This window comes from Boleophthalmus pectinirostris, unplaced genomic scaffold (assembly GCF_026225935.1).
Source record: "Boleophthalmus pectinirostris isolate CB_2022bp ecotype Guang Dong unplaced genomic scaffold, ASM2622593v1 HiC_scaffold_5, whole genome shotgun sequence".
NCBI classification, from domain to species: Eukaryota; Metazoa; Chordata; class Actinopteri; order Gobiiformes; family Gobiidae; genus Boleophthalmus; species Boleophthalmus pectinirostris.
This window is the reverse complement of record NW_026571404.1, coordinates 18,689,348-18,713,347: the sequence shown is the minus strand read 5'-3', so window position 1 is coordinate 18,713,347 and position 24,000 is coordinate 18,689,348. Positions and strand designations below refer to the sequence as shown.

Genomic DNA, 24,000 nt, shown 5'->3' with positions numbered 1-24,000 from the left:
ACAACTGATAGATCTACAAAGTTGTCAACATGGAGCCATTATAAGATGTTCTGGGCCAACTTTCTGTCTGTAAACACTGTCTGTAGTCTGAGTCACTGAAAATTAATTCATTAGTTTACTAAGCATTTTAAAAAATATACGTTATGTTTAAAAGGGTAGAGTTTCTAACCTATTTGATGATGAACTATTATATAACAGATTTTTGCTTTTACATTACATTTTGCATTTACATTTTATTTATATAGCGCTTTTCAGGACACTCAAAGTTGTTTTACAAAACAAATATTAAAACAGTCTAAAGAGCAATAGACAAATAATACAGTCAAGATAATAACAGTGAATCAAAGGTGCACTATGTCACTTTTTTGGTGGATTTAACAGTAGTTCTCCCAAAAAGAAAACACTATTCCACCTTGTGATTTCATGTGGTAATGCAGAAAGTGCTCCACTGTGTTTTTACACTCCATATAGTACCTTCACTAGAACCATTTTTATAATTTCAGTCCCAGAATTGCCAATCTCTACTGAACTAGAGGTAAAAGGATCTGTTAAAACTACTGCTCCATGACATCACAAGGTGGAACAGAGCATTTTGAACTTTGGAGATGTAGAGAGACTAATAATAAAGGGTTACTCAAACTGTGTGAATGAAACAAAACACAACTCCAGGTATGTTTTTAAGGAAGTAACACCATTCTAACATGGCTTAAAGCTTAAAAGAGTTAATTTGGTGTAATATAGGACCCTTAACATATCACTTTTCTGTGTGTATATAAGGCAATGTGACGAGAGGTTGTGAGATGGCAGAAGGAGAGGAGCTGCCAAACAGACATCTAAATAAACAGAAAGCGCATTGGCATCGTACGCCTGTTGCTGTGTGAACTCACCCTGACGCGGGGGCTTGTAGTTGCCAGGATGGAACGCGGCTGTGAGAGCTGAAGAGGAGTCTGTGATGTCAGCGTGAAGGTGACGGCATCTGCGGCGGTACGCAAGCACTCCCACACAGAGCACCAGGATCACACACAAGAGGAGGGCACCCATCAGACCGGCGTACACCGCGACACCCATACCAGGGGCCAGGGCTGTGGGAGACAGGGAGAGGTACATATGGTGAGGGGAGAATGATGAAGTGTATGAAGAGACTGGGGGAGTGAGGTAAAGCGGGTGCAGAGCAGAGGGCGTTTACTGGGAATAGACTGTGGCTAATTAGTCTGATCTATGTACCTTATTTTTTTAGTTTAACATAACTTGTGTAAATTGTGCAGTGATTTCTATGGTGATCTGGCTAAAAAATGATGCCAGATGGCGTTCCTCTTACACGCTCTTACTTTCTCCAGTATATAATATTTAAACATTTTTCTCATTTCTGGATTTATGCCTGTTTTTTACCACAGCATATCAGAAGAGTGAGACACAGACGCTACTTATAATGATTTTTATTTCATTTTTTTTTTTGTTTGAATCATAAATATATAATTAATTCTGAAAAATGTAGTGCATGGCATATTGATTCTGGATGGCTCGATGCACAGCAATACATTTCTAAAATATTGACACATGGTGCTTTGTGTATTTTCCCTGGATGATTCTGAAGATTCATATTCTTGGTATATTAACATTAACTATAGGAAAACTGATGTACATTTCCTTTGTGGCAACAGAAATGAAACAGTTATATCCCTGAAGGTAAACAAAGCAGAACGCACACAATATATGCAATGATAATGTATGCATATGAATTGAAATTGATCACTTTTCCACAGCTATAGAACAGAATAGTGCCTATGAGTCATCTTCTTCTGACCGCACAACCTTGCACAAATTTCTGATGATTAATTTTTATCAGACGACGTGCTACAATCAACACCTGAAATATATTTTTCATACTCAACAACCAGACAGCTGCCAACTTCCTATCATTTCTATCTGCAACATGAAGCTTGATTGGAGAGCAAACAAAGCAATTAAAGCAACGTAATTAAAATCCTCTATGGCTATGACTTTGTGGCAGACGAAGCGAAAATTTTTGAAGTGTGGTGTAAATTATAGATGCCGACTAACACAGCACACTATAATAATACATGAAGGCATTAGAGAGACGTAGCAGCCTGCAGGAAGAGCCCCAACGTCACGGCCAATCAGATTACATCAGAGTGGTTGCCCTTAGCTTCACCTACTCCCTGATGGGCACAGCTCTGTTTCCCGCTGAGGTAAGGGTTAAGACTGGTCAATGGGCATAAACAGTGCATCTGTCTTGCCTTGGACAATAACCTCACATGAGTCACATATTTTAAGCAGTGGTTGGTAGAAATTAGTTATCTATTGTTACATTCAAGTAGTACTTTATTTTTTTCCTTGCCTTTGCAAAACTCTTAAAAACTGTATTTATTTATTTTCAATGAATGTATAATCATGTATTTATTTTATGTTTAGAGTTATTTATTTATTATTGTACATTGTGTTGATTAAAATGACTTACTTTTAATATGTAGAATAGAAGCTTAGATTCCATAGCTGCCTTATATAAGTTGGTAGAATTTGGGGGTGGATCATTCAGCTTTCTGATTGGATAATTGGCTTGAGAACACAGAATGTAAATATGAACCACCTTCATTTAATGTTCTGTATTTTATTCAACATAATGTCAACAAAGATTTATGAAGTAGTTTATACAATTTCTACATATTAATGGTGGGATGAGACATAAAGTCATTTCCCCAAAATGAGATAAGGACAAGCGGTTGGGACCACGGGAACAAGAAATTAGGAAATTTTGGCATAATTTCCAATTTTGTCCTACTTTTGGCACTATAGGACATGTAACTCACCAGCAAGAATCTCACAAGATTCTTTTTTCTCGCATGTGCATTATAATCTTGTGGCCATTTTGTCTTGCCAGATCTTGTGGCACAAGATCTTGTCCCATCCCTACTGGATACTTTTAAATGAATAATCCTACTTTATTATTTTATTTTGCACTGACTACCCATGTTTGGTAGACCTACAGAAGACAACGCTCAACGCTGAGGAGACAAATCTGGATAAACATTGAAGCTACAGAGAAGAGGCAATTTGGCAGCAGCAGACGGGCCGGTGTTAGATAAGGTTTTGATTTGTTGAGAGGGATTATGAGTGCGGCGAGGAGAGAGGAGATAAGGAAGGAAGTGCTTTAGGAAATGCGCCCATGTTAAAAGAGCAGAAGAAAGTTGGAGTTGGGAGGGAAGGAAAAAAAACTACAGACACAGAAGAAGAGAGAGGCGGGCGAGAGGAGCCAGAGGCAGACAGGCTGGCAGAGGCTCACGTGGCACAACTCGAGCAGATCTGACAGACGTCCGCACTTATTACCACAAACCAACAAAGGAGAATTAGGTGCATTACAGTGGCGCTCCTCTCTCTGCTCTGAGCTTAAACTGTATCTGAGATGAGCTGCAAGTCTGGCACTAATCAGCAGTGTTTTTTATGCATTTACTTCTGCATTTATGATCAAAGAGTTGCATGTTTAGAGGCAAGATATTATTTTTATAGTATTCCAAAAGACAATTAATATTATGTGTAAAATTAATTTCTTATAGATATACTCTTCAATGCAGTAAGATATAAAAAAGCGAGGGTTAAGAATCATAGTATGGAAGGTATTGCATTATAAAAAAACAAAAAACAAAACTAAAACTAAAAGGGACAGGTACAATCATAAATTGGCAATTTGCATTATTATGATTTATTATTAGGTTATTATTTTCTCCACTTAACACAATCTGTTGAATTAAAAATATGTACAGAGTAGACTTCTACCATAGCACCAAACAGTACGTTTTTAAAGGACCTAAAGGTAAGATTACATAGCCCATAGAAAAAGCACAGGATAAGACTCATAACTAAGCCACAAAGTAGGAAGCGCCTCCAGTGAACCCAGTCAAAGCTGACAACAGTGTGGGTAGACGGAGACAGTATGCATGGAGGACCACGTGCCAGCACAGACATACATATGGAATAAGCACAAGAAGCAGGAGGAGGGAGCAGCTAACAAGTGAAGTCATGGGAAGGTGAACTTACGATGGCTTGCATGTTCAATAGAAACCTTTTTATCTGTTTGAACGGGAGAGAAAACAAAATGAAAGGAAAAAACAACTTAATGTAGATGGAAGAGTTGCAAATAAAGAATACAATAACATAATTCAAAGCAGCAAAAGTAAACAATAACTCATCAATATGAAAATGAAAAATTTAACTAAAAAGAAGTGCTAAGGAATATGGATAACCTTCAACAAATAAGTGTTTGACAAGTGTGACTGTGCTGGTTCAGTGGCTGTGACTTGCTTTGATGGAAAGTGTTATGAACGTGATGAGAAATACAGATGGGTAAAACAGCGTTAAAAATAAAACATGGACACAGATACGTGATCCTAATATAAGGTGGTTTTGGTTGAGGCCCCTTCTTTGAAATTGGTGTGATCATTTTCCATCCCAGAACACTTGTGGTTGGTAGATATTGATAAAAAATGACTAAGAATAAGCAGTTTGTATTTCTAGATGAATTTCCAGAAAATGCATGGCCATAATCATTAAAAAGCCATTTAAAGGTGCTATGTATCTTTTCTGAGTGAGGGTATGGCTCCAGCTTGTCTCCATGGAGATGTTCTACGGTTGCCTGGAATGTTCAACATTAAGGCATTAAAAGAAAAGCTGTACCAAGTTACTGGTCAGGTCTGTGGAGAAGAAAGTCTGGTCACAGTAAGAACACATGTTTTTCAAGGCATTTTAGTAATAAAAACAAATGTAACTGAATACATGCATGATATTTTGCCATAGTGGGGAGCATTTCAGAAAAAATATATTAATAACTCCATGGACACAAGCAATATAAAACTATAAAATCTGTGTTTTTTACATCTGTAATTGTCCTATTAGCAAAATATTGACCATGATATCCTCCACTTAAGGTTCATAGTTGCCAGGCTAGGCTCCATTCACTGCAATATCAATGCTTCTCATAATAAGCTCAAAGAGCAAGTTCTGTGACACACACAGATCTACCTACTTTAACCACTCAGCTCAACTCTTTATGAATGCTACAGTGTAAAAGGATGTTAACACAGAGGATGAATTAATAACGGGGCTGGTAATGTAACAGACTTTTTGCATGTATCCTTGGTGCCCTCTTGAGATTGGCTCAGTCCAATTGCAGAGTCTCTACATTCAAAGATGCTCTGCTCACGTCAGGACTAGTATGTATGTATGAGTGCACCTGCTAAATCTGTGCTTTAGCTTCATGCTTTCCCTCTGTGTAAAATATTAAGATGTGTGTTTAGGATTATATTAGTCCTTGTTGAATTAATTGAGTCAATTCAATTAGTCACTGTATTTATTTTTCTTACCACATTCTACATCTATTATGAGAAAATATTTATGGTAATATATTATAGAGATTCCAACCTGAGGGATGGAAATTTTGTATTGCACTAAAATTGGTTTAGCTTTTGAAAACGCTACCGTACAAAGAGTAAATTGTAAGCAATGATTTTTTTTAATGCTTAATGTTTTTGTAAATGATGTCTTCTCCAGTTTTAGGATAGGGGTAAATTCTCCCAGAAGTTACTGCACAATATATTACAATCCAATTTAAAATGCAATTTGAGTAAGTGCAATTATCAAATCACAAAAGCTGCAATTATTCTGAACGTCCTCTGCAAAAAACTAAATATCCGGTCTTTTTTATGGAAAAATCTTGTTAACCCCGTAATCTACAATTTTTTGGTTTATCAGTTCATATTTCAGTCATTTGTTAAATGTTAATTTGTATTTGACATGCACTCGGATTCCTACTTTTCAAACATAAATTGCAAATCTAATTGCAATGCTTGTCAGAAAAAATACTGAAATACTTATTTTTTCCCTCAAATCATGCAGCCCTAATGTTGAAATACTGTATTATGTACTGTAGTTCTATTTATATCATAATATGTACTCATTGTTTGTCCTGGCTTAGACCTGGTTTAGGCTTGAGTAGTTCTTGCTATGGGCATGCATAGCCCCCTGCTAAATCTATGTTTTAGATTCATGCCCTTGTTTTATGTATATGTGATATAAGTACATGACTTAATGTATAGCTGCTCTGGTGAATCTGGGTGAGTGTAATAGTCTGTCAGCTGGATTCCTCGCGGATCATCGCAGACTGCACATTGGGTGTCAGCCTGAGTCACCCTCATATGTTCTCCTCTGCTTCCCCTGCGCTAATTTTCCGATGTTATGCTCGCTACCCACTCCGTATGCACTTTTAGCCTTGCGATTCCTCCTTCTCCCTCTTCCATCCATCTGTGCAACTTTTAAGATGTAGCTTTTTCTGTTTGTGAACTGAAAACTGTTCCAATAATGCTGTAAGTAAGTTTTTTGGGGGGGTTATGTTACCTTTCATGTCTCCCTCCGCATCATTCAGTTTCTCATCAGTCTACCGCTACAGATATGCACCGCGGGAATACTGTTATGGAGCGAATGGCTTTGAAATGCAATACAACTCAAGATATCAGGAGGGCCGGGAGGTTTTTCTTTTATCAATTTATCATGCACCTGATGGAGCTGATATGCTGTTAGAGGACTGACCCCAGAGGCTGACTCCAAAACATACTTTTCACCATTTCAGTAATGAATTATGTTCCCCTGGTCAACCCATTTTTGCACAACCCCATCAGACCTTATGTAATAATGCTATATGGATGGATTTAAGAATTAACCAATTATATAGATGGTCAAATACAAGCAAAAATGAAATTAAGGGTTTCCAGGTTCAGTGGTTTTCAAACTATGGGGCAAGTACTGTACCATTATTGTACCATACTGTATTTGATCTTGAAGTGATGTGGTGTTTACAGTTGAATAGCAACTACTTCAAACAGACTGTATGCGTGACTTACTGCGTGCACACAGCCCCTCAGTGCAGTTCTTGCTCTCCATCATGCTGCCGCTACAGTGCTTCCCCCCGTTTTTGGGTGGGGGGGCCTGACACTCACGACTGCGCCAATGGGTGCACTCTGTCCCACAGGCAGACCACTTTGCCCACTCTGTCCAGCCTCCGTCCACTGTCAAGAACAACACCAAATATATGAGACACTATGGTCCAGGTGAAGGATCATAATTCATGCTTTTATTTACTTTGGTTACAGGGTTGGAATAAACTCAATTTTGCCAATACACGCCTCAAATGTGCAGTGTTGGTGTGGATAAGTGGGGCCAAGTCTTTCCCCACTCAATACAGCTTTTTATTATAACACTTTTGGAGAAAATGCTTTGACTATAGTGGATTTGGGCATCTATTGACTTTGCGCAGAGAATGTTTTTCCTGCTTCTTATATTTAAGCTTAGTACAAGTTGTAAGACTGTGGCTGTCTTTTTATCCGATTAGTGGAGTAATAATGGCAAAGGTCCCTCATATTTGAATATATTTGTATGCTTTATGGAGAGTTGGAAAAAGTTAAACAACAGCTCCTGGTGTTGAATAAGTGATTATTTTGGCAGACAATGGTGGACTGAGACATAATATGAAGTAATGACCAATTTATGATACCAAGAATCCATCAGTTTGTTCACTCTATCATCGCATCTAAAAATACAAGATTAATATTGTCAAACAGAAATGGCAACAGACAAATTGACAAGTAATAGAGTTGGAGAACTGTCATATAAGTCATTATAGCTATCTTTGTGTAAAGTGTTTAAAGGTAATGTATAGGATTTATGAATTTTTTAGTGAGTCACCGGATTACAACTTTTGATTAATTTAAAGTGTTTAATATAACTCATTTCGGATTTTATGGATTTCTAAGGTTGTATGTCATTTACAAATTGTGTTGGCTTAAATTGTTCCAGATTACACAATTGTTTCTATGGTTTAGGGTTGTCAAAAGTACTGAAAATCAGATACTAATCAATAGTAAAACTAGTATAGAAACTAAATACTCATTTGTGCAGGTACTGATACAAAGCCAGATTCCAGAAAAGACAGAAAAGACAGAAATGAACTTTTTCTGAATAGCTTTAGAATGATCTTGAGCTGTATCAGAACAAGGATAAGACCACATAGACTAGTTTACGTCCATGGACCACTATGGAACATAACCTGGAGATTACACAGTTATAAGGCCACATGGTAATATAAAAGACCATTTAATTCTGAAAATGTCATTCTATAGTGTAAATAAAGAGTGGTTTTATTGGAAAGGACATAGAGCCTACTCCTTAATAGTTTGAAATGACAGTATTATCACAACATTACTATGGTTATGCTATAATAATTGTTCCAAAGTTTAAAAGTTTAATGCCCTATTTAAGATAAGGCCTATAACCTTTATTAGTTCCACATCAAGGAAATACTAATGATCTCTACCTGGACATAGAGTGGTGCAGGTGACCCTCTGGACAGGTGGACCGTCACAGAAAGCTCCACCATTCAGAGGTGTGGGATTGGTGCAGCTGCGTGTGCGTCGCTGCCACCCCTGGCCACACCGGGCATTACACTCTGACCACTCAGTCCATGATGACCAACCTCCACTCACTATAGAGAAAAAAGTGTTAACAATGCCCTAATCAGCGAAAGTACAGCTCTTGATTGTTGAGTAGAGCTGTTACCATATACGATAAGTGTTGCTGTGCTGCTGCGTCGCTTGGCTACCACATTCCTCGCCACACATGTGTAGTTGGCTGTGTCAGAGAGCCGGGCCTGCTTGATAATCAGATCATGGTCTATGGTAATTAGGAAATTAGGATCCTGCGAGGGATCAATGGTGTCTTCATTCTTCAACCAATCGACCTATAAGGACAAAAACAGAACGAGTAAAACATGTTTATTCTTGTATGCTATCCCTACTCTACAGATTGAGCACATTTAGACTATGTTCAGACTGCAGGGTTTAATGCTCAATTTGGATTTTTTGTGAAATCCAATGTTTTTGCAAGGTCGTTCACATTTCCAATTAAATGCAACTTGTATATGATCTCTAGTGTGAACTTTAATCCCCCCAAAAGTGTCCCGCATGTGCATTAGAGGACATGACGACGTCACATGCAGCGAGCGTGCTCAGTGTTTGCAGAAGTAGAATAAACGCTGGACTTGTCTCCCAAAATACAGTCTAGTTCTTTGTAAAATGGACAGGTTACATGTCCACGGCAGCTTCGTTTGTTTGAGTCTTTAGTCCTTTTGTATTTGGCTCGCAGGCTCTTTATTTTTCGTTGACTTTGGAGTCAGGACCGACTGTAGCCGCGCTTGGCCATTTCTTTGGCATTTTTTTTCAAAAAACGCCCGGTTTCAATAAGACCCCTCCAATTTGGCCTGAATACAGCGATCCACCCAAATATGAATGAACTCGCTAGTCTCGCTTTCCCTCCATTGACGAGACTCCGAGCCTGATGTGTAGGTGGGATGAATGTGACCTGGCTGTACAGACTGAAGCCACATGTTAAAAGATTGGATATGTGTCGGTTTTAGGAGGACATATCCAAGTGGCCTGGGTTGCATTTGAAAAAATCTGATCTGTCATTAAAAGATCAGATACAGGTTGCATAGGGGTGAAAAAATCTGATTTGGGTTACTTCAGGCTGAAGTCTGAACGTAGCCTTAGTTATAGTTTAGAAGTGGTTGATGATTACTGGTTTAGAAAAAATGCAGTTCTGAATCCATTACAATCATTCATGTACACTTTGTTTTATACTTCTTTACTCATTTTAAAGGTAGACTTCATATTTTTTTCTAGTAGGTAGGTTCTTCTTCACCTTGTCTCCATGGAAATGTTTTTGCTTTGCCTGTAATTTTTCACTATTTATTGTCACATTTATTTTCAAAGTTACCTCGAAAAAGATACATTCTGAGTGAATGCAAGGTCGCCACTCCATAGATCTTCTAAATTGTTCTATAGTGACATTTCTTGCTTGTACCCACAAAGATAAAGCAATACCAGCTCCATGGAACAGGTGACAAACCTTTCACCAGAAATTACGGAGTGCACCATTCTCATTAGCTCACAAAATAAGCAAACCGTGCTTAATAGAATAGTAAGACAATCTAATAGAAAATTAGTATAAGAAATATGTATAAATATAAGGTTAGTTTGAAAGATATTATGTATGGTACTAATAATATGTTTACATCAAACGCCTTCTCCATTTTTCTAGGCAATGGCTTTTCATCTCATGTTGCTAATTTCTTGCATGCTATTAATATACACAATGGAATGAGGTAAATAGGAACATTTACAATAGCATGTAAATTGATTAAGCACCATGAACCTGCAGTGATTTAACAATAGGCTAGAAGGATGCCTTATTTGCATTTCACAACCCTGCCAGTATATGACTAATTTGAGCTTGTCGACTCTTCAGAAATTGCTTGAAGTCATTGTATAATGGATTTAATTTATATAAAACATAACAAAAACAAATCAAAGCTCTCCTGTGATCACGAACATCTGTTTTATACATGTATAATCATTTTGCCTTTCATTATTTGCCTTTCATCTGTCAAACACAATTGTAAAAGGCCTCGGCTTCATATAACACCCATAGAGCGTTGTTATAGTAAGCGGTGTTAATATAATAAGGAAATTATGGAGGTGTGTTTTGTACCTCAGCGGCGGGCATACCCTCTGGGGGGCGACACTGCAGCAGAACCTCCTGTTCCAATCGCACCTCTCTCCCCAACGGCTCCTGTTCAAAGTTCTTCCTCAGGTCTTAAAGAAAAGACAGGTAAAAGTTAAATCAGCATTTTGAGAGCATATTTGAGGCAACACAACAGGTTTAATATCGTCTTTGGCAATATTTCTATACCCTTTTTTAGCACTATTTCTATACCCTTCGTAAGACTTTTGCAAGTGCTTTGCAGTTTTGTCTGGAATGATGGAACAGTATAGAATCAAACATATGGTAACGTTTGTGTTGTGTATCCTCCATAAGGAAAATTACACGATGCGCCTTTAAATCTGCGCCTTTAAAGAATCAAAATAAGCAAATGAACTTACAACAAAGGCCAATTTACATTCTGTGGTTGTTTTGGTATTCAAACAGATACATCATTTTGTACCTCCACCAGAGCTGTCTATCATTTCTTTTGTAATTGTGATAAATTTCATTTCTGTCGTTGCTACCCATTCAACAAAAATAAACTCGCAACATAGCATGCGTATAGATTGTTTATCACACTCACTTAGGCTGTCATGAAAACACATATCACACAGTCGTGGCCCCTAAAAGCCAGTGTCTTTTTTCTTCTGTGCGCCCATAAACACTGTCACTCATACCACAGCATATACATTACCGGGACCCAGGCAGAGTGCTACACCGAGGGGAGAATTTGCATATACTTAGGCTGACACATACGACATGTAAAAATACATACATCATGGCTCTCAAATCCCACTGTTATATGGAGCAAGAACTCAAGCTGCAGTTGCTTTCAGAATGAAGCAAGATTATTTACTCTTTTCCTATCTAAGACATTGAAATAAATACAACAAAACTGCAACAGATTTTTATCAATTATCATAACCGTTTCAAATTTTCTTCTGCCCTCATTGGTGACTTAAATAAAGGTGCAATGTTCCATACTATGGCATTAAACTTGCACTCACTTGGAGGTAAGCAAAGAAGAGCATAGAGAGGTCAGATCTATATAGAGATCAGTGGCAGAGTTAACAATTTGGGGGCCCTAGGTGAACTTGAGTTTGGGGTCCTCTCTAAAATGCACTGTTTTTTGCTTTTTGTTTTGTTTTTGTATTTTAAAATATTTATTATTGTATTATTTCTCATGACACACGCACATCTCTATTTGATGTAGGGTGGATTGGAAAATTGTCTTATTAGTTAGGTAGCCCACTAGATAACTAGAGCTGAAAGTATTTTTTTTTTTTCTAGTACAATTACATTTTTGTTTACATGCATTATAAATTATTATGCTATGATAATGTACAAATCAGGGTAAAGCTGACTAGTCTATTCTAATGTGAAAGGGGAGAATACTTTGACAGATCAGATACTCAGATCAGATACTATTTTGATGGTGTTTTTTGTTTGTTTAAAAGTAAACTAATCGAATCGAAAGTAAAAAAAATCAAATTGCTCAGAGGTTGCTCTAGAGGGGCCTTAAGCGACTGCCTACTTTTGCCTAATGGTAGTTAGCTGAGGTGATCCCACTCACAATAATATGTTTCTCAAATGTAGTTTTTGAGCAATCACAAATTGTTTAAAGTTTAATGCCATATTGTGGGACATTACAGGCAAAGTGATAACATCTCCATAGTTATAAGCATGCCCTAAAGTTAAATAGTGCACCTTTTGTGAACCTAAAGAAGTTGTGCTGCAGTATCACCTTGTCAAGGCTCTACACTACCCTTAGCATCCAGCAATTTTCTCAATGTCTCTCCTCACTCTTTACTTCCAAACTGTCACTATCAGGTAAAATGCTACATCACATAAAAGAAACTCAAAGTATTCAGGGTGAGTTAGTACTGAGCATGTAAATGAGGAACTACAGTTATTATCAAACCAAAAGAACCTAAATGATCATACAGTATATCCAGTAAGCACCAGATTTGTGGAGGGAAATGCCATCCCAGAGGTCAAATGAGATTGGTTCCAGATGACAGGACGGTAACAGTAACCCAAATAACCACTTTGTTTCAACTGTCTTTGAACATAATAGGTACAGGATGCCCCTATAAAGTGACTGTAATTTATTGTGCAGTTTCAAGCAAATGGTCTTACTGATGCACTCCACTGTAACGCTTTAGTCTTATTTCTTATTCTTATTTCTGACTGCTTTTTTCATCCAAATTTCCAAATTCTCATTACTAACCTGCAGGTTTTATTTATACTGGTAAACAGTAGGAATGTAACAATAACCGAAATATTGTGATATTGTAATGTCAAAGTTCTCACAATAATATTGTGGACCACAATATATCACAATATATCAAATTACAAGTCTCTTTGCTTAAATTAAGAGTCATGGTGCAGCAATAGCTAAAAAAAAGTGAGAGGGAACAACACAGACCATGACCCTTTGCTCCATTTCAGTGTAGACTACAAGAAGAAATAACAATTCTAAGCAGTTTTAAGTCTTAGTTCTTTGGATTAAGTCTTGTCTAAACATTTTAAGAGGAAAATGTAGCATATTACCATTTTTGTTAGCCTCCACAATATAAATATCACAATAAATATTGTAATGTGAGATGAATATCATGAGCTTTCCCACAATATCGCAATAATTATAGTACTGTGAGGTGCATACTGTGACGATATCGCATTGTGAGACTTTGATATCGTTACACCCCTAGTAATCAGGTGTTTTTTAACGCTCAAGCCCTTATTCACTATAGTCATATGTTGTAATTCTTTTTCTATTATTTTTTTCTTTTTTCACTTTCTATTTTTCATTTTCTATTTCAAAATAAAGGAGCAAATTTCAGTGCATACAAATATTAAGAAAATACCTGGTTGAACACTTTCGTTTAGTTACTTACATGCTATACGGACATAGGCACGGTTGCTCTTTGTGGTGCCGGCTGAGCTCCATGCCACACACTGGCACCAGTAATCCTCCAACCCAAACAACTCCTCCACCTGAGTCCTGGACACCGAAATATCCACCTCCCTCACCACCAACCCTGTGTGGGACAGAGGGAAGGAAGGGAGAGAGGGAGGGGGAAAGAGAGAGAGGAAGAGAGAAAGATGGTGATAGAGAAAAGAGAGATGGAGGGGAAGAGAGAAGAGAGAGAATGCAAAAGAGGGGTGACAGAGAGGAGAGAGTCATGGAGAGTGTGGGAAAGAGAGATAGAGAGGGATGAAGAGAGGTGATTGAGATTGACAGAGAGAGCATGAATGAGAGAGAGAGGAAGGGAGAGAGAAAGGGAGGGAGGGAAAGAAAGGACAGAGATATCGTGAGGGAGAAGGAGAGCAGGGGGAAAGAGAATGAGAAAGATTGGGTGATAGAGAGTAGAGAGAAGTAAGATTAGTGGGGCATATTTTTCATTCTGGGTATAAATTATGCATTGGCTGTCAGCCAGTGCAGTTAACATGAACATAAAACCCTATAGGAGCTAATGGATTATGTAGTTGGGAACGATGTTTGTAATTGAAGATGATGTTTATGTCTGTGAAAAACAAGGTGACACACGTGCGATGCAATACATGTTTCATCCTATGTCATGACATACCTTCAGAACAATATAATCTGAAACAATACCTCCAAATAGGGTGAATCCTAGTTTAGACCAGTGTCAGACCTGGTTAAAATCCTTTATAGGTCCAAATTCACTACTACTTTGTTTATATATGAGTTTTAGTTTACTCTTACAGTCATGTTGTACAATAAAACTACAAAGCTGTGTTGTGTTAATGACCATGTTAATGCTATTTTCAATTCCTTGTGTTGGTATTAGTTGGCAATGTTGTACCTGTGACTTGGTCCACGCTCTCCCTGGTCACATGGTCATTTTGATTGACCCATTCTCCGTTACATTTGAAGTAGATCTGTGTGGCTGGTGACGCCCTACACCTCATTTGGACAGGACGGTTTTTCACAATAAAAGCATCTTCAGGTTCAAGCAGGAATTCGGGTAGAGGCTCCGCTGGTGCAGACGGGTACGTGTCCGGGAGAGTGTCTGCGTCACTATAGTCTGTTGTCTCTGGAAAAAAACACAGAAAAGAAAAGGCATGATCAAAACTATGCCCTTTAAAAGAACCTTTGTTCAAGTCAAGACCCACTTGAGTTGTTATTGTCCTAAAGCGCTGCTCCATGACCTTACTGTCGAGGAAGTAAGAAAAAGGCAAAATGACAAGTTTGTCCCTGGGGGATCAATAAGCCATCGAGTCCCTGCAGAAGGAGAGTGTGTGTGACGGCCTGTCTTGTGTCTGTGTATCGCTGCAGGGCAAAGAACTGTCACACACTTGAGTTGTATGCAGTAACACTGGTGAGGTACATTTTAAAGATACAAGTCCATTTTGGAAGTCTGCACTGTTAGATTGAAATCTGTTAGCTTGTCCCACTACAAAATGCAAATGCCATACCTGGAGTTGTGTTTTGTTTCATTCACACATGTTTGAGTAACCCTTTATTATTAGTCTGTCTATAAGTCCGAAGCTCAGCTTATGTCAGACAGAGAAACGCAGTTTCAGGGCTGAAATCATCCAAATGATTCTAATGAAGGTGTGTGGAGTTTAAAAACACAGTGGAGCACTTCCTGTATTACCGCATGACATAACAAGGAGTTTTCTGTTTGAAAACTGTGTTTGTGTGTTAAACATGTGTGGATGAACAAAACACACAAAACGGCTGATTACTTAAGTATAGCAATGCAAGAACTATAACTCACTTTGCAAAGGAAGTTCAATAATATTAGTATCTTCCAGTAAGCCTGAAAGCTCAAAAGTATTTAAGTTGCTTTAAGTGGTTCTTTAAGTCGCTGACAGTAAACAGACAAGGTATAGTGTGACATTTTCATCACCTGGTTTTTGCCACTAATCTGCTCGATGCAGGCGCCGTAGTTCTTTCTGAGTCTATAGTTCTCAGCTGGAGAGGAGAGAGACTGACCTTCCCCAGTTCGCTCCCGTTGATCGCACATTATCTCGTGACATTTCCGATCTGACACTTCCCCATTGGCACAGCCTCTCCTCTCCTCTCGCGAAGGACATAGTATTTCTTGACCTCTCTTCCCCCGACTTGTTACTTCAATAATGACAAGCGAATCCCGCGACACTTTATCAATGCCGCCATCGTCTTATTGGCTACATCTGGTCGCCGCAACGGAGCCATAAATCCAGGTGAACTATACAGGTAATAATAGTTTTACAAAGTGCCTGTGGCCCATAAAGAATTATCTGTCCCATATAGCGTAATGCATACCGAATACCTTATAAATCACATAATACACTCTCTATTTTGTACCGACATTTACGGTTGGGTTCTGCAGAGATTCGCTCGCGGTTCTCTCAGGTTCTTATAAAATCTTAATGTCCTGACCCTCCAGATGAAGAGACCATGTTGAGCTCATAAATCAAATCTGAATTCAACCAGAGAAGACTGAGACTGGCAAGGGTGGGTCCACTTGTCAGATGCCAGAACTGCCAAAGTGAAATAAATGCAACCTGCACAGAAATATAGCACTATTGGGAAACCGGCATATCATCTAGTTGTAGCTGTTAAATTATTTATGAAGTTTAATTTTAAAGGTGCACTATATGTAACTTATGTTGGCTTGGCGTGTCTCCATGGAGATGTCATTGCTTTGCTTTGAATGTTTTACAGTATGACATTAAAGTTATCTATCACCCGTTTATTTAATTACGTGTATTTTTATTCCTCAAAAACATAAATTTTTACTGTGAGCAGGGTCACCTCTTCACAGATCTGTCCTGTAACTTGGTTTAGGCGTGTCAGTGTTCAGTGCCATACTGTGGAACATACAGTGCAAGACAGTAACATCTCCATGGAGACATGCAGGTGAACTCCCCACCTAGAAAGTTGTGTATCTTTAATAAAAAAGTGTTTATTGTAAACTAATTATAGCTAAGAGTATGTAACAACACTCATCTTTCTCCTTGAATAAACACTGACATTTTCAATATTCAGTACATTATTTTCCAGGAGTTAATGCATCAATGTTAAGCACAAAATGTTCACTTGCAGCCTAAAATAACCCATACACTTCAAACTCTCTTATTCACTCTTGAGTAGTTTTTGTGCATCATTTGTAAATAAAATATTAAAGTTCTAGGAATGAACCAGTAAAACATTTTAACTTTTTTCTGATATTCTTAGCAGCTTTCTGTCTTTTGTTTCAGTGGACGATTACAGGAAGAAACTTCTCCAATCTCTTTCACACATTCACTGAGGACAGACCAAAGAGACAGCTGCTTTCAGACAATGAGCCCAGAGCATTTAGTCTTCAAAATGTATCAAGACCTGAACTGATCTGTTATTCTACAACTGGGGAACAAGAGAAACTACTTAAGAAGATACCATCATCTATTTTAGGACAGTGCACCCCCCTCCCACTCCTCCGCCTCACAGCAGTTAGCAGTGGTAAAGCTACAAGCACCACTGAGGAAGTCGGATTTAAGCAGGATTTTAGACTTAGTGACAGACAGGTTAAGACAATACCCATGCAAAAAAGCTGGAACAATCAGCATAAATAAAACAAATCAAGAGAATATTAACAATAACAAAATTTGATGGAAAGTGAATAGTTCACTTTAAAAAAAAGTTGGGGCAGATACAACAAAATAAAATGCATACACTTTAAACATGAAGACAAACTCGCTTTTTTAACATTGCTGCATGGAATCTTTTACAGAATTTTCTTAATTTTCAGACCAAATCCTAATAATTTTAAGAGCTTTTGTCAGTACCATGTCATGACTATTAATCAAGGCACAGGGCTTATCTTTAGTCAACTACAGCCCTACATATATCCCTTAATTACTATAAAATCCCCCTTTTTTGTATTGTGGTTGCATTTCCTCCTATAGCCCAAGATGGCAGTAAAGAGAGTTTTGCCACTGCGTGTACTGTACTGAACTGTAGGACAACAGCTGCTCCAGGCCCAGTTTAAGTTTTGGTTGAAGCGTCATTTTGGATCTGTCTCTGCTCCTCCAGTGGATTCTCCTAAATGCATTTATTCACGAGGCTGTGACCCTGAGATGAACTGAACACACCCACAGGCACAGTGCTGCTAAATATGAAAAGTGGGTTGATAATTACTCAAGTTAATCATGTTTTAGGGTTTCATAAGCATCATATGTAATAGCACTTACTTACCACGCTCAATATTGCATTCAAATGTCAAATTAAAACAGATTACTGCACTATTTTTCTCTACATTTTAATTTAATCTTCTTGGTAACTACAAATAGGTTATGTTATGGTTTACATATATTGAAAGCAAAGTAACCTAAAAGATACGGATAATATGGGCCATACATAAATGGATTTTTCCTCTGTGATTCAACAAATCGTACTTATAAATAGCCTTTAAAGACTGACTCTACTAGATTTAAAGATGGATTCTGACATGGAGTCCCTGCCTACTATATGAACTGATTTAGTGATGCACAGATTCATATTTTTCAGTCCCTTAAGACCAATAAATTAAAACAAAATGTGTGATGGATCTGTTATTTATCTCTCAAGTTACAACAGAACAACTTTGTATAAATACAAGTTCAATTATAAGAGTACATTACATCCAATACCAGGATCAGCTTGGTACATCCCTGAACTGATAAACATTGATAACATAGATCATCATAGATTAACACAGATCAAGACAATGGAGATATTTATTTAATCTACTTTATTGTTAACAACACAGCATTTCCATCCTATTCTTGAAAGCTAAACATATAAAAGTCTATAAGAGATGCTGACAGGACACATAAGACAAATATGATTGGATATTCTACGGTTTGTTTTGACATGTGTCTGTCTTTATCTATCAAGAGCTCTTGAATGATTCATACCTGCTTTTATGCTATTTTCTTCAATCTAACAATATCTAGGTTCCTTTAGAAAACAAAGTAAAATTTGTTTCTACCATACAACATTATACATATGGAGATGTGGTCCAGTTATTCAACACTTTTGACCTTAACACTAGAGGGAACATTGAAATATAATATCAAAATTCAATCAGAAACATTTAGGCCTTTTTGGCACTTTGCAATCTGTTAGAAACTACATAGGAATTATAGTTTCCAGGCAACAAGTCTCAGCTGTCAAAGAGGTTTGGATTTAAATTAAAGTTATATTGAGCACTCCTTCATCTTCCTGTAGCATTGCATTTGATGTTAACATGAAAAGGTTATAACAGATATGTGATTGTTTTAAATTAAGGTCAAATTCTTCACATATTTCACTCTTCGCTGTGACCGGTTAAAGGTGCACTCTGTAACTTTTCAGGTGGAGGGCTACCTTCTCGTCTCCATGGAGATGTTGCTTTGTCCAGAATGCTCCACAGTATTGCATTAAATGTATCTATCTACATGGGGACAAAAAAGTGACACCACCAAACCAAGTTATATGCATCGACTGTATAAAGATGTGGACTACACAAGCATAGCATTCAGCTTCAGTCAAATAAAGCTTTAGTGGTTACCAATGGCACTAGCCTGATTCATCAGTCGGTTTCACTTTGTAGAAATTTGTAGAGATTTGTTCGCTCGACGGCACGCTGGTACTTTTTTATGTAACCAATCACTGCTATTTGGTCTTGACCTATGTAATGTGCTGCTAACGGGGCTAAGTGGCTTTTCCCAAATCTCATAGGAAGAAGGGTAAAATTCACCAAACATTCTCTTTGTTCCGGCTTTAAATCCTCGATCTTGGGAATCGTTGCCAACACAGAATGTATGGCTCTTCGCTGATCGGCTGGTGCCCGAACTCGCACTTCCGGGGTTTTTACGAACCATCTACTGTATTCCGATTCCTGACCTAGTCGCTGTAGAGCAATGCAATTGAGCGAATATTTGCACAATGCACCTTTAAATCCACCTGTCACTCACTCAGAGCATCCAGTGAATAGTTAGAGTATTTTTTTATTACCCAGCCTTAGCTAAAATAACCAATATTAATCCTCTAAAAATGACAAGCTTTCACCACACTAAGCACAGTTTCATGTTTACTGAAGTTATGCTAGCCTTGTGCTGAATATGTGTTCACTGTTGCTGACTCTATAAAAAAAAAAAAAATCATAGTTTCAACAGCCCACCCAAAACAGCTCCACTCTATCTGAGCCTCATCAAAATTAAGAGTTTAAAGTTGCGTACTGAGCAGCCTGTCACTTCCACTGTGTCCACTGCACTATCTTTAACATGCATGAATAAGAACGCCTGACTATGTGCTGGCTAACAATATGCTGTCATCTCGCGTGTGGATATTTTGAAGAAAGAGCATACACATAAGCCTTTGCTCCGAACTGCCTATCATTATCAGTAATAAAAGACAACACTACAGCTGCATGGAGAAGGACTTGTTCTTGTTTTTAAGGCGCCTCCACTCTGCACAAATTGCCGGCTGCTGAGGTCTGATGGATGTTTGCGTGCGTTGCCCTAAAAACACAGGTTCCACTTTAAACGCCACAACTCCATTATCGCAGAGTGAGGGGACGAGGAGAACCAAGCCTGCCCGCGGAAGTCTAAGTAAGTCACATTGTAACCACTGTTTTAATGGCTGATGATTCTGAAACTTTTCACACCAAGTACAAGGAGATAATATTTGGCTTTCATATACCAAAGAAGAGAGACACTAAAGGAGGAAAAAAAGGGACTGACACAACTGGAACCAAACTTATAATAATCATCAACTTAAACACAACTTAACAACACTACGTTAATTATTGTCTGATGGGCCAGTCCATTTTACATTCTGTTGGAATTCAGAAGAGACTGGAAACAGACAACTTGAAATGATCTAACCACAGCTGCCAATTTGTAGACATCTCCTCTCCAAAATTGTCCTAACATTCAGAGAAAAATATATAACTTCTTTTATGTGAGGTAAATAATACTTTGGTGCTTCGATTGTTGATTCTGCAAAAATCCATATTGTTTCTCAGTTCTTTATGTTATGAATTCGGGGACATGATACAGCTGCAGATCCACTCGTCTTTGAAAACTCTGTCAACGTGTGTGGTTCTGGCTGGTAAAGTAACATTAATTAGTACAAAACCAGACTAAACCAACCCAAAACTCCGCTGAACCCATATCTTAAGACTAAAAAAGTCAAAGCAAGGACTCTGGAGAACTGGAGAATCAATTTTAGAAACAGAAACAAATTTGATTGATCTCACAGTGAAAAAAACAAAACAAAATCTAGATCTATGTGAGGGATGTCAAAATGAAGCGGACATTGCAACTATACAACAAAACAACTGATATTCAAATGATTTTCAGTCTGGTTTCAATTGCAGTCATCTGGACACTGTTTTTGAAATGAAGACATTTTTACAGCCGGCAAGAAGTCTTCAGAAGAGTTAGAATTCATGTCGCCCTGAACTACATTAGTCCTGCCCTATGAAAGGAGTTATAACCTGACACTGATCTGACTTTGTTTACCTGCTGGCCTAGTTTCAGGTCATTCTACCCTATTGAAAGACCAATGAGGGATTACACTGACTTCAGTTCATGTGCTTTATCCGGCTTTTGTAAGTCAAATAAACTCATTCATACATTATTCATTGTGAATTTTACAAAGCTGATCACATGTTGGAGTAATGACAGTGAAAGTGTGAATGAAAGTGATTGAGGATTTCACTGTTGTCTGATTATTTTGTTAGTATGTTAAATAAACTTAAAACTGTGATGTTTCTTCTAACAATAATCATTTAAAGGTCCTGTATTACACAAAACTGACTCTTGTGAGTTTTAAGTCTTGTTATAATATTATTTCTTCATCAAAAACATACCTGGAGTTGTGTTTTGTTTCATTTACACAGCAATTTGTTTGAGCACAGTTTGAGTTTATTATTATTATTCTGTCTACATCTCCAAAGCTCAAAATGCTCTGTTCATCCTTATAATATCATGTAGTGGTAGTTTTCACATTAACAGCTATATTTTACCTTTATATCAGTAGAGATCCAGAACTGAAATCATGCAAATGATTTTAGTGAAGGTGTATGGATTTTAAAAAGACATGGGAGCACTTTCTGTATTTCCACATGACATCACAAGGTGGAGGCGGTTTTAAGTTTGAGCGAAGAACTGTAAAGAAGTATAAATATGAAGAGTTTGAGTGTTTAACACGTATGAATGAAACGAAACCTCAACTCCAGGTATGTTTGTGATGAGGAAACAACATTTTAACACAGATCTGAAATTTGCATGATATGAGACCTTTAACACTTAACACTGTCATACGTACTTGAGACCTAAAAAAATCAGGTAAACAACATCAGAACTGCTATATACTGGACCACCTGTGTTCCGTTACTGTCCCTACCACAAACTGACAATCATTTTTTTAATTAACCTACGTCACTATCCCTCATCCCACACAGCATAGGCACTCTAAGTATCAAGTCAACTCCTCCTGAAATCTTCTGTGTCTGTTTGTCTGCCTCCTTTTTCATCAAACAGGAAGAATGACAGCCTGTGTTTTTCTGACAATGTTTGAACACGCCGCGATCAATGGCGGACAAAGAGAGGAGAGTGGAGGGCGAGGGCTGTGGGAGGGGGCGCCACACAATTGGTTATTGACAGCAAAGTCTAAAGAAAGAGAAGAAGAGAGAAGCTTACGGCACAGGGATTGTGGGAGATGAGAGCAGCTTGTTTTGTGTTTAAGTATTATTTTAAGAAGCTTTGATTATGTCTTTGTGCGTCTTTGAGCATCTGTAGGCACTGTTGTGTTTGTAGATAAATGTTAAATGGAGTGAAATATGGAGCCTCGCCAAAGTATTACCTGTTGAATAGTGTGAAAGAATTGATTCTCAGAACTCAATCTCATCTGAAACGAAGTACTCATTGATAGGACTAAATTAGAGTTACAGACTAAAGGTGCTTTATGTAACTTTTCTGGTGGAGGAACTACTGCATATTTGTCACATGAGTTTGTTTTATTGTTTTGCCTAATGCTAAAAAAGAAGGAAAGAGAAGAAATAGCCAACATGAAATCTTGTGAGTGGGCATGCCTCTCCATAGAGAGCATGGCATACTGTGATGCCACATGCCAAAGATCCCAAGCAAACCAATAAGATCTCCATGGAAACAAGAAGGTGGCGGACCCTCCATTAGAAAAGGATACAAAAAGGTGCAAGACAAAAGTAAACCTTGAAAACACACGTTTCACTTTGTGGAAACCGTCTGACCTCTCAGCATTAGGATTTGTTCACTCAATGGTAGTTGAGTACTTTTTTTTATTTAGCCAGTCGCTGCTATTTGGTAGTGACGTATGTAAATCCCGTAAGAAGAAGGGCAATAATATCTTTTCCCTTGATAAAATTCACCAAACATTCTCTTTGTTCTGGCTTTAAATCCTCAATCTTGGGAATCATTGCCAACACAGAATGTATGTCTTTGTTTACATCCATCTCAACTGCGTTGTTTACTGTTGTGCTGTACCACCAGTCGTGGCTTCACAGCTCTTCGCTGATTTGCCAGGGTGCAATCTACAACTTCTGAGGTTCTTGCAAACCGTTTATTGTATTCCGATTCCTAACCTAATTGCTGTAGAGAAATAAAATTAAAGGTTGTATAGAGGATTTTCCAAGGAACGAGAAATCCAGCGACTGTTTGTCCTTTTTCAAATGTTGCGCATGAGTGAAACCACCCCCCCCTCCCCTACAGCTCCCTATGTAGAAACGCCTCCTCCCGCCTCCTCCTTACGCCAGAAACAGGTTTGTTTACAGCCGGTGAGCTGCACATGACTTGTAAACAACTAACTACAGTGTTGGTTAGGCAAGACGGAGAAGTGAGGAGCGGGGGGAGGGGGTGCGTGGACATTTCGTGCGCGGACGAGAAGTGAGGAGCAGGGAGAAGAGCGGAGCAGGGAGCAGGGAGAGGAGAGAGGAGAGGGGAGCGGTGCGCGGAGATTCCGTGCCCGGAGAAGTGAGGAGCAGGGGGAAGAGCGGAACGGGCAGCGGGGAGAGGAGCAGGAAAGGGTGCAGAGAAGGGTGCGCGGAGATTCAGTGCGAATGAACTTGCTACAACACGCAGCAGCAAGCGGACTCTTTCATTGCCTTGAAAATTACGTTTTCAGACATAGGATATCGCTTTCGTGTCCTGAAAAACGTTTTTCTAGCTCTTGGAAATAAAGTACGTTTTCATAATAAGCAGAAGTTTCCTGTCCAGGAGTAATTTGGCGACCAGTGCGTCAGTCTTTAGACCCTGCGTCTGCTTCAGTCGCGCCATCGCTGGAATGAATCTTCAAGAATCACCTTAGTTTGGCTTCGCTGCTTTTCCCCTTGTCTTATTCTTTCAGCAATCTCAAAAACTGACTTTCTTTTGCGGCTAACTGCTCCTGGATTCTTG

At 38.4% G+C, this 24,000-nt stretch overlaps 1 protein-coding gene across 1 annotated transcript in view; it reads right to left on the bottom strand.

Annotated features, from left to right (window-relative positions):
- unc5b (unc-5 netrin receptor B) overlaps nucleotides 1-24,000 on the bottom strand; it is a 107,658-nt gene that overhangs the window by 6,825 nt on the left and 76,833 nt on the right. The window contains exons 3-10 of the mRNA XM_055162965.1: nucleotides 14,433-14,663; nucleotides 13,500-13,643; nucleotides 10,609-10,712; nucleotides 8,620-8,800; nucleotides 8,378-8,545; nucleotides 6,909-7,073; nucleotides 4,054-4,086; nucleotides 888-1,082 (exon numbers count right to left, since the gene is read on the bottom strand). Coding sequence (XP_055018940.1) covers nucleotides 888-1,082; nucleotides 4,054-4,086; nucleotides 6,909-7,073; nucleotides 8,378-8,545; nucleotides 8,620-8,800; nucleotides 10,609-10,712; nucleotides 13,500-13,643; nucleotides 14,433-14,663 — 1,221 coding nt within the window. The remainder of the gene's footprint in view (nucleotides 1-887; nucleotides 1,083-4,053; nucleotides 4,087-6,908; nucleotides 7,074-8,377; nucleotides 8,546-8,619; nucleotides 8,801-10,608; nucleotides 10,713-13,499; nucleotides 13,644-14,432; nucleotides 14,664-24,000) is intronic.